At 40.3% G+C, this 12,130-nt stretch overlaps 1 protein-coding gene across 2 annotated transcripts in view; it reads left to right on the top strand.

The window, feature by feature from the left end:
* The window catches only part of TANGO2 (transport and golgi organization 2 homolog), a 263,204-nt gene that overhangs the window by 142,691 nt on the left and 108,383 nt on the right, over positions 1-12,130 (top strand). For both annotated transcript variants that reach the window (XM_040416309.1, XM_040416308.1), the window contains exons 3-5: positions 3,625-3,713; positions 3,839-3,958; positions 11,661-11,775. In XM_040416309.1, the coding sequence (XP_040272243.1) occupies positions 3,625-3,713; positions 3,839-3,958; positions 11,661-11,775 (324 nt within the window). The remainder of the gene's footprint in view (positions 1-3,624; positions 3,714-3,838; positions 3,959-11,660; positions 11,776-12,130) is intronic.

The raw sequence follows: 12,130 nt of genomic DNA, 5'->3' as shown, positions 1-12,130 counted from the left end.
GAGGTTTTAGTATTCTTTGAGAGAATTTACCTTGTGCACACAAAAAAAACATATCAAGCCATGTAAACAGAGAGAGAAAGTGCAAAATAACAGAGTAGCTTTATGCATACCTAATGTGGAAAGCCAGTGTTAAGCTCCGACAGGTTATTGCTTACTTGGTATCTCACAGAGCAGACCTAGAGCAATTTGCTGTAAATGCAGAGATATGCTTGGTTCCTGTGCTGGTGGGCCTGCCTATTCACAAGAGCCTGTGAATGAAATTGACTGCAATGTGACAAAACAATATTAATAAAAATAATGTGACTTGACACTGGACTAGCACCATAAGGTACAATAAAATTCTGTTTCACCAGTTATTGGAAATTCCTCATACTGACATTCATTAAAAACAGTGGCAACATAGATTTTATTCCAGAACTGCCCTGTATGTCCGAAATTTTGAGATGGATGTGATGATTGTATCGGCAGGAAAGCTACATGTTAGAACATTTACAAAGTGGCTCCACATATTCCATCTTCACTAGAATTTAGGGACAGTTCCACACACAGGCAGGATCTGAAAAGTGATCCTGGGCATCAATAAATGTACTTCAGTTGTGCAACCAAATTAGAAATCCAACCTATACAAAGAAATGTTACTCAAAACTACAAAATGCAAAAAAAGAAGACATTTTTATTACTTAGCAAAAAATACTGCGGTCAGGTAAAGAAGAAACAGGTTAAAACACACACGCAAGAAAGCGAATGTCAAGTGGTCGGAGGTTATATACCCGGCATGCCCAACCTGTGACTCTCCAGCTGTTGTAAAACTACAACTCCCACCATGCCCTGCTGTAGGCTGATATCTGTAGACTGTCCGGGCATGGGAGTTGTAGTTTTGCAACAGCTGGAGAGCCTCAGGTTGGCCATCCCTGTTATATACTCATATATATTGGCTTGGTCAAGTGCAAAGTATAAGTCACCAGCCAGATAAACCTCTACCAGCCACAAAATGTATGAATCAGTTAGTACCAAAGCAGAAAAACTCTAACATGTAGTGCACGTAGTTTGGATACTGACCAATGAGATAGCGGCTCCCCGATCTGAACAGCAGCAGAATTTTACAGGTGAGTATATTGAGAAATGTATTATATTAAATGTGCGAGCAGAGAATTACTCTATCTATCTATCTATATATATATCTATATACAGTGGGGGAAATAATTATTTGACCCCTCACTGATTTTGTAAGTTTGTCCAATGACAAAGAAATGAAAAGTCTCAGAACAGTATCATTTCAATGGTAGGTTTATTGTAACAGTGGCAGATAGCACATCAAAAGGAAAATCGAAAAAATAACTTTAAATAAAAGATAGCAACTGATTTGCATTTCATTGAGTGAAATAAGTATTTGAACCCCTACCAACCATTAAGAGTTCTGGCTCCCACAGAGTGGTTAGACACTTCTACTCAATTAGTCACCCTCATTAAGGACACCTGTCTTAACTAGTCACCTGTATAAAAGACACCTGTCCACAGAATCAATCAATCAAGCAGACTCCAAACTCTCCAACATGGGAAAGACCAAAGAGCTGTCCAAGGATGTCAGAGACAAAATTGTAGACCTGCACAAGGCTGGAATGGGCTACAAAACCATTAGCAAGAAGCTGGGAGAGAAGGTGACAACTGTTGGTGCGATTGTTCGAAAATGGAAGGAGCACAAAATGAACATCAATCGACCTCGCTCTGGGGCTCCACGCAAGATCTCACCTCGTGGGGTGTCAATGGTTCTGAGAAAGGTGAAAAAGCATCCTAGAACTACACGGGAGGAGTTAGTTAATGACCTCAAATTAGCAGGGACCACAGTCACCAAGAAAACCATTGGAAACACATTACACCGCAATGGATTAAAATCCTGCAGGGCTCGCAAGGTCCCCCTGCTCAGGAAGGCACATGTGCAGGCCCGTCTGAAGTTTGCCAATGAACACCTGAATGATTCAGAGAGTGACTGGGAGAAGGTGCTGTGGTCTGATGAGACCAAAATAGAGCTCTTTGGCATTAACTCAACTCGCTGTGTTTGGAGGAAGAAAAATGCTGCCTATGACCCCCAAAACACCGTCCCCACCGTCAAGCATGGGGGTGGAAACATTTTGCTTTGGGGGTGTTTTTCTGCTAAGGGCACAGGACAACTTATTCGCATAAACGGGAAAATGGACGGAGCCATGTATCGTGAAATCCTGAGCGACAACCTCCTTCCCTCTGCCAGGAAACTGAAAATGGGTCGTGGATGGGTGTTCCAGCACGACAATGACCCAAAACATACAGCAAAGGCAACAAAGGAGTGGCTCAAGAAGAAGCACATTAAGGTCATGGAGTGGCCTAGTCAGTCTCTGGACCTTAATCCAATCGAAAACCTATGGAGGGAGCTCAAGCTCAGAGTTGCACAGAGACAGCCTCGAAACCTTAGGGATTTAGAGATGATCTGCAAAGAGGAGTGGACCAACATTCCTCCTAAAATGTGCGCAAACTTGTTCATCAATTACAAGAAACGTTTGACCTCTGTGCTTGCAAACAAGGGTTTTTCCACCAAGTATTAAGTCTTTTTTTGTTAGAGGGTTCAAATACTTATTTCACTCAATGAAATGCAAATCAGTTGCTATCTTTTATTTAAAGTTATTTTTTCGATTTTCCTTTTGATGTGCTATCTGCCACTGTTACAATAAACCTACCATTGAAATGATACTGTTCTGAGACTTTTCATTTCTTTGTCATTGGACAAACTTACAAAATCAGTGAGGGGTCAAATAATTATTTCCCCCACTGTGTATATATATATATATATATATATATATATATATATAATTATTTTTTATACCTCCAAGGGAAAGTGGTTCTCCTGGAATAATGAGTTTGTAGCACAGTTCCGTAGCTGCTGCTGTTAAGAACCAGGGAGCAGCTATCTCATTTTAGAGAGGTAGCATCAGCATCCCCAGCCATCAATGAATACTCTGGGCTGCAGACATTTTACTGGGATGGAGGCACATAGTGAGGGCACGTTAATCGCTACTAAGCCCAGCCTCTTATCTTCATGTTACCTTTACTGATGCATCTTTTCCGGCGGCAGTGGCGTGTCTCTCTAGCGTGCAGCATCTATTTTGACCAGTATGTTAGTTCTTCAGCTCCATCTTTAACATATTAACAATACAGTAATATATAAGTTTTGCTTGCAGCTCATGTTTTTGTTTGACTCAAACAACCTTTTTAAAAGCATAAACTTAAACTTAAAAACGTAAGCATAAACAAGTGGGAGCAGCTATGCAGTAACCAGCTGATTGGTGAGGGGGAGAGGTGTCAGTACCCCCCTGATCTGATATTGATGTTCTATCCTAGGGATAGGTCATCAGTTGTCAACTAGTGTTGAGTGAACTTGTCTTCAAGTTCGGCCTACATGGTTCGGGTTATCTAGGAATTCTGTTATGGATTCCGCTACCATGGACCATAAGTTATAGGTTTGTTCATCCCTATTACTAACCAACAATTTGGGAATCCATGTTTCATTTACTTTTTGCTACTTTTCACTCAATAATGTGAAAACTGTGCTGTCATTTGTCTGACCTTTGTGTTAATTTAATTCTCTTATTCTAGGCTCATCCTAGCAGCGAATAGGGATGAATTTTACCACAGACCTGCCAAACCTGCAGACTTCTGGGGCAGCAATAATGAGATTCTTAGTGGTATGTGATGCAACTTGTTAACTTATTCCCACTCTCTGCATGAGTAATGGCTGGCCAAGTCTTCAGCATTTCTGATTTACCATTACATTTATAACATATTTAACTTTGTATTTTTCTGCTTACAGGTGTGGATCTGGAGGCAGGGAAGGAAGGAGGAACGTGGTTGGGTATCTCTAAAAGAGGGAAGTTTGCTGCTCTCACAAACTACTTACAACCAAAAATAGATGTAAATGCCAAAGGCAGAGGTAAGAGCCAACGACCTCAAAGTCATGTCATACACAGGGAGCTTTGGAAAACAACTAAAGGCATTTAATCACAAAAGCCAAGTAGTATGACCCTTAACATCTGGTCAACCTCTGGCACTATTCAGTCAGTGTGAAGAAACAAAATCTGCAGCACTCGAGTATTGTATTCACCAACAAGCGACGTTTAGACTTAAAGTATTTTTCAAACATTGTGAAAAGTACTTTAAGTGGAAACGTCGCTGTGTTTGATGCTTGTTGGTGAATAAAATAATCCTTGCTTGAAGTGGACGAGTGCTGCAGATTTTCTATCTTCATATATACTGGGATTCGGAGCCAGGGTATGATGCTGCGTGCACCAAGACACCCTGGATTCTTAACAGGTACCCGGTCACTGGGACTCACTTTTACCCAAGTCAGGTTCTTGGAGTGCTGCTCCTCTTTAAACATTCTTGGACTATCCAGTCACTGGTAACACCCAGTTGGACCTTTTATTGCAGATTGCTGCCAGTTGATTTGTAAACTTTGAGAAGGAGCAGTAGAGGAATGGCAAAAAATAGAGTTATAGGAAAAGATGCTGCAGAGTTGATATTACGTGCGGGAATGCGAGTAGTTACTAAAACAGACATGCCAGGAGAGGTGATAGGTCCTCTATAATTGAGATTTCAGTAGCCTTTGATCACCACAGGTCTGGCAGCTAGGTACCTAGTGATCATATGTGTTTTGTCATGCAGAGACCATTACAAGATAATACGACCACTCAACTGAGCACCTCAGCAGGCCGCATTCTCTGCCTGCAGAATGTGCAACAGTTGTTGACAGCTGTCCGCATCCATTTGTCCGTTCCTTGGCTCCTCAAAAAGAGATAGAACATGTCCTATTTTTGTCTGCATTGCAGGCAAGAATAGGCATTTCTACAATAGTGCGGGACGTGGGGAATGGGAAAGTGCGGCATGCACATGGCTGGTATCCATGTTTTGGATACGGTCGTCTGCATGAAGCCTCATACACATAAATATCTCTTGTACAGCTTTAGTATGGAATCTTCTTGCAGGGCTTTTCCTTGAGATAAAAGCTTTATTCCTAGGAAAGACCATCATCAGTGTTTGATCAGTGGGATACCTCATAAATCCGTTGCTGCAGGCCCTTCATAATTTCCACAGGCACTGAGGCTTCTGGCGGTCAATGACTATGCCTGTCATCGTAGCTCAGTCCCTTTTGTATGGCACTGTGCCTGTGTAAACAATGAAGGGTATACAGATTTCATTTTTGTTTCTTTTCCCTTTTGAATCTGAATTTCATTTTCGATCTTTTAACAGAATGCTGCAATTCTCTTCACCGTGGTTGTTTTAATAGTTATTGTTGGCTTCTAAGTCAAGCAATTGCACATGATTAAAGGGAATCTGTCACCTATTTTCAGCATATAAAACCGTTAACATAGCAATGTGCAATAAAGTACCTTCATTCTAGCATGTGTCTTCTTTCTTTTATTCTAATTTTCATTTAGATGAAAAAGTGATTGTTCTGATATGCTAATTAAGCCTCAAGGTGCCCAGAGGGGCGTTATTCCTCTCCTCTAGTGCCCAGTAACACCCCCCTGCAGTGCCCAGCCTGCCTTTTTTCCACGCCAAGCACGCCTCTTAAGAAATAAATTTACTCCCACATCCTTGCCGAACGGCGCCACTCCCTCCACTACGTCATGTAATTCATTCACCCCACCATCCTTGCGTCCTCCTTTCTTGGCCTCAGGACCAGGAGTATCGTACAGGCGCAGGCAGTCAGCGATACTGCGGCTGCGCGGGATTTCAGAGGCATATCAGCATAATTAGCATATCAGAAAAATCGCTTTTTCATCTAAATGAAAAGTTGAATAAAAGAAAGAAGACACATGCTGGAATGAAGGTACTTTATTGCACATTGCTATGTTAACGGTTTTATATGCTGAAAATAGGTGACAGATTCCATTTAATAAAAAGGCATGGCTGATATCTTCCAAACTGATACTCCTGTCCAGAGTTTTTATGTGATATTGTAGCTCAGTGCAGTTCACTTCATTGAATCTGATGAGCAATACTATGCATTTCACATGGACAGGTATGATGTGTGCCTAGCAAAAAAACAACTATATTTTTCTATTTTTAATTATGGGGCTTTGCAGTGACTACTTGGGTGGAGGGGACACTAGTTTGACTACTAGTAGAAAGGGAACTGCCTAGACTGCTGGTGAAGGCACTTTTGAGACTGGGAATAAAGCAGGCAATGCAGTCCTGGCTGTTGCAGATTAAATGGGTTCTCTGAGACTGGGAGATGGCTGCGTAGGGTGCAAACATAAAAAAATAAAAAAAATCTGATAATTTTTATAGATTTTTCTTTCTCTTTCAAACAGATACACAAATAACACATATATTCATGTACAGAAGCCCAATTTGGGTATATCATAAGTAAATTATATCAAACACATGATAAATAAATAATTTTACCCAAACCATATCTCCCCCTCCCCTAAACAGCAATGCACCTAGACCGTAGCTCTCACCCCTCCTAATAGACAAACAACCACCATGAGCACTCATTGATCCCAAAAATCCATTAAGGCAACACTATCCTATTCTGTCTTTTCTAAGTAGTGCCTACTCCCAACCGAATGTGCAGCAAAAATTTTTGCAACTTTTGAGAACGTTGCAGAAGATAAATTAGACATTAAAGTGATCTATCTTGGCCTTAATCCCAGTCCACTTTTAAAACTGGAGCGGGGTGGTGCAGGGGGCCAAAAGTCACAAAAAGTTGCGTTCGACAGTACTTTTTTGACACCAGAAAACTGGCTTACCAGAATTTATAAATGTCCCCCTAAATGACCAAACGTTTGTGAACAAAAAAAAAAAGACATCTAAATGCTTGTTAAACATCTCATTACAGTACCATGGGCTAGGAAACAGGTCGGTCCCACTTTTGGTGCAGTTACTGTCTCTACTTTTTGGTACGCTTTACCTTTCCATTTTAAACATGGCTTTGGGTATTCACTTCTTTTTAACCACATCAGGTCTGATTTGCTCCATTTCACCGTTTGATGGTGATGATGCTTTTGTAGGCTTTTGTTCCCTGGGTCTAAGAGACGCAGCCAAAAGTATAACATTTTGCCCGTTTCAATTAATCCTTCAGCTTGAAATATGTATTAATTTGTTTACTTGCGTTTGCTAAACTTAGTCTTGAAGCCTTAAAGGGGTTGGGTTTGTGCAAAAACCCTGTCTAGTTGTCCTATGCGAAATTGTATAGGTATGTATAAATATATATAATAAAAAAAATGTAAGTTACATTACTTTGTAGTCTAAGGTAAGTTTTCTCTCTCTATGGCATAAAAAGGGAAATGTTTCTTTTTTCTTTAAAGAGACCGAGTTCTGTGCAGATTCATTTTTGCCAATATTTGAATCTAAAGGCTTTTGCTTTGAAGATCCTTCTCAGTAGCAGCTCTTAGTTCCCATGTATTTCTTGAAAGACTGTCATGGAAAACAGCAACAGAATAGTGAAACTCTGTAGGTGCTATATACAGTACGTTATGTGTAGATATAAATCATAAGTATGTTTGCTGCAAACAAGCTTGCACATTTTTATGCAAGCAAAAGTCCATTCTATGGCATCGTTCCTACAGGCCTGGGAATGTTCTTAAAGGGAATGTATTACGTATAATTTTTTTTCTGCTAGTTAAAGCCAAATAGCAACACATATCCTTTCTGTCTAGTCTGTTTTTATTTTCTGATTGCAGATTTGTTATTCTATTTCCTGAACATACGGTAATTATGGGGGGCTGCCATCTTTTCTAGGCTGTTCTTAAAGAGGACTATAAATCACTGATAACTTCTCCCTCTTATACCAATAGGTATTCACAGGAAGTGGAAAAAGCAAATATATAAAAATTGACACGAGACATTCTTCCTTAGAAGACTTGTCCTTTCTGCTGCAGCTTTTGACCTTTAACTGTCACAGCTTCTACCAGTAGATATAGCTGGTGGCAGTTGAAGGATGGAACTGAGCATGTGCGTCCACCTCAATGAGGTAGACAGCGAAATAAGGAAAAGAACAGGTGGCACTATACAGATTGAGTTTATTGAATAACTCAGTGTCTATACTACATTTTTAAATCCATGAAATTATAAAAGTACTTGGATCCAGATGCTGCTTTCAAAAATGTGGACATATACACAAGGCACAGATATATTTTTAGATTTTTGAACAAATATTATAAATAATAACATACATATTTCTCATATTTCTGTTGAAGAAAATCAGAAGATGATCCACTTAAAAAGCCATAAGCTGATTATCATTTAGAGTTAATGATTCAACTATAATGTAGATCGACTGAGAAAAATTTACAGTAAATTATAAAAAAAAAAATCTAAAATGATGCACCAAATATTGCTAAAAAAAAAAATCTAGCAAGAAAGAATGAACAATTAGCCATTTAGTCTGTGTGTATTTGTCTATCATATCTAAAGTTTTATCTGTAACTATTGGATGTTATTGTAAACCACCCTGTCAAGCGTCAATGGAGACTGCGAGCCACTAGTCAGGCCAGGGTTGTCTTGGACATTAAGCAATTAGATCCGTTTAATTCATTGTTGAAGTGTAAAGGTTACTAGTTTTAAGAATAATCTAATAATCTGTCAGGTTCAATCAATGAAACGGACAGAAAACAATACATCACATCGAGCCATTTTATCTCGTATGGAATCAGAAGCTGAACTCTGGTCGTCCTATACAAACAAGCACCAAATGATGAGACCTTCTAACTTACAACATTTCAAGGTTCATTAGATTGATGTATTTTGGTGGGAGAGCACTGGTAACTGAAAGCAGGATGACAGGTGTATAATATGACAAAGCAGCATTGCTCTCCGCATGATCTCACTTCATTTGGCCGTGCCTGACAGGTACCTTTATCCTAATCGGAGAAACAATAAAAAATAAGAGAGTGCCATTTGATAAAGTGTTAGGATATTTTTTTTTACATTAGTGTTACAGCCAATTCATTTGTCAAATTTAGTGATTCATCATTCTAGGATGCGGCTGCTGAGATCATGCAGACATTGCAGGAGTTTTTTTCTCCGTGACTTTGTAATGACTTGCAAATTTCTCTTTAGTTTTGGGAACATCTATGAAATAAATATTTTTATTTATTGCTTACGTAGCACCACATATTCCATAGAGCTTTACAGACGTTGTCATCACTCACTGTCCCCTGTGGAGCTCACAATCTAGATTACCTATTAGTATGTTTTTGCAGCGTGGGAAGAAACCCACGCAAACACGGATAGAACATAGAAATTCCTTGTTCAAATTTGAACCCAGTAGGACCCCAGTGCTACCAGGTACCAGTGCTAACCACTGAGCCACCGTGCTGCCTCCTATTATACCTTTATACCCATGTATTTTCTGAAAGACATCTGGCTATCCAGTACTTTAAACTCATGGGTGCCTTTAGGTAATTTTGCAGTAGGCTGTAATACAAAATCCTCTAAACCCTCTCTGATTTTTAACTGGGGTCCTAACATGTAACTATTGCATGACACCCACTGTGCTCTCTCCCTGCCATGTGATAACTTCTGCGAGGAAAATTCCCCTCCACAACTGTGAACCTGGGTGCCAGATGCATGAACGGCAGGAAGGAATACCATGTTACCATACTTTATGTCTTAGAGCATCGCTAGTGGAGAAAGATCTAGTTTTGTTTGAAGACCATAGGCTAAACTGCAGCAAAATGCCAGTCAGCTTTGAATTGGAAAGGAGTTAATTAGGGGAACAATAATTCAAAAAGGGCTGTTTCAGTTATGAGGAAAGATTTAAAAATTAAAATGTACAGTGCCTATCATTTCCTCAAAAAATGTCAAAGAGCATGGCATTGCAAGAGTTCTGCCATCGATCCGCTGTGTCAGAAGAGGTTGTTTGTTATTTTGCTATAGGTTGTTGTTTCCTTTCTTGCCATCCACTCCTTTTTAGTGGGATGCTTGTGAGGTCTGCCAATATTATACAGTGCTGACTGGATGGTCAGCAACATCTCTCTTCTGTTACGTACAGCTTAGAAATACATGTGCCTTTAGCTCTATATAGATTTCCCAGCCACTTCTCCCAACTCCTATGCATGCACATGTGATTGTGCTAGGTATGACGATACAGCCGAGGAGTGTATGGATTGGCCGTTGCAGTGGCAGCCATTGAAATATTTTTAAAATCATGCCATTTTGCAGCAATCACAGAAACCCCCCCCCAAAACAAGAAACAACAACCTGATTTTACTGCAATTTGTAGTTGTACTGAGTAAGAATTTAAATGAATAAATTACAAGTTCTCCAGATTTGGGTTGTTGCAGCAGTAATCATCACTTACGGTCCTGGTCAATTTTGGTGCAAAATGCCCCATCTTAGACAATATTATTTTCCTAACTTAGGCTACTTTCACACTTGCGGCAGAGAGATCCGGCAAGCAGTTCCGTCGCCGGAACTGCCTGCCGGATCAGGCAAAATGTATGCTAACTGATGGCATTAGTAAGACTGATCAGGATCCTGATCAGTCTTAAAAATGCCTGATCAGTCGAAAAAATGCATTGAAATGCCGGATCCGTCTTTCCGGTGTCATCCGGCAAAAACGGATCCGGCATTTATTTTTTCACCTTTTTTTCAGTCTGCGCATGCGCATACCGGAAGGACGGATCCGGCATTCCGGTATTCTGAATGCCGGATCCGGCACTAATACATTCCTATGGGAAAAAATGCCTGATCCGGCATTCAGGCATGTCTTCAGTTTTTTTAGCCGGAGATAAAACCGTAGCATGCTGCGGTTTTCTCTTTTGCCTGATCAGTCAAAACGACTGAACTGAAGACATCCTGATGCAAACTGAACGGATTACTCTCCATTCAGAATGCATGGGGACATACCTGATCAGTTCTTTTCAGGTATAGAGCCCCTGTGACGGAACTCTATGCCGGAAAAGAACAACGCAAGTGTGAAAGTAGCCTAAGCCATATCCCTTGTGTACTAAGCGATGTCCTCCTGGATGAGTTTGTGCAGTGACTTTTTCCGAAGCTAGATGTGCCAAATTTTGGCGAATTTTACGCCACGGTCTAGGCGCATTCACATTAGTAAGGCCTCATGCACACGACCGTTGTGTGCTTTGCGGTCCGCAAATTGTGGATCCGCCAAACACGGATGGCGTCTGTGTGCGTTCCGCAATTTGCGGCACGGCGCAGACAGCCATTAATATAACTGTCTATTCTTGTCCGCAAAACGGACAAGAATAGGACAGGTTATATATTTTTTTTGTGGACCACGGAACGGAGCAACGGATGCGGACAGCACACGGAGTGCTGTCCGCATCTTTTGCGGCACCATTGAAGTGAATGGGTCGGCATCCTAGCCTCAAATAGTGCGGCTCGGATGCGGACCAAAACAACAGTCGTGTGCATGAGGCCTAAATGTGGGTCAGTGGTCAGTATTCCCCAAGATTGGTCTTCTACACTGGTTGTGTTAAACTGATTTTCACTTAAGGTTGCCATATGCATTAGATAACTGTCAGTCCTTAGCTAAATCAATAAGTCTCACCAAAGGCACTCAAACAAGCATATTTGCATCCCACTGTATGTTCCATGAAGTTAGCTGTAAACATAAAGTCTCAGTGAATGGTCAATGTGCATTGTTATTTTTCTCCATCCAGGTGCCTTGGTGGCCAACTTCCTGACATCAGATCTTGATAGCTTTTCATATTTGAAGACGATATCTGCTGAGGGACATCTTTACAATGCATTCAACTTGGTTGCAGCAGATTTCAAGTAAGTTTGAGCAGTCATCTTGACTTTGTCAATAAATACACTAATCTGTATGATTTTGAGATATATATAATGCATTTGGAAAGTCTTCAGACCCTTTTACTTTTTTCAACTTTTGTTGTGTTGCCGCCTTGTGCTAAAATAAAAACAAATTAAAATTTCCCCCTCATTTTGTACTTAATACCCCATAATGACAAAGTGAAAACAGAGAATCTTGTTTCTCACAGTACGAGAGTCCAGAAGGGCTTTCATGTGTCTTTTACTGAGGAGAGGTTTGTTTCTGGGCACTCTGCCATGAAGCCCATGTCCATGCAAAATTTTCTTTTTTTCTTTTTAATAAATTAGCAAAAATTTCTAA

Source organism: Bufo bufo, chromosome 2 (assembly GCF_905171765.1).
Source record: "Bufo bufo chromosome 2, aBufBuf1.1, whole genome shotgun sequence".
Lineage (NCBI taxonomy): Eukaryota > Metazoa > Chordata > Amphibia > Anura > Bufonidae > Bufo > Bufo bufo.
This window is presented reverse-complemented; position numbering and strand designations above follow the sequence as displayed.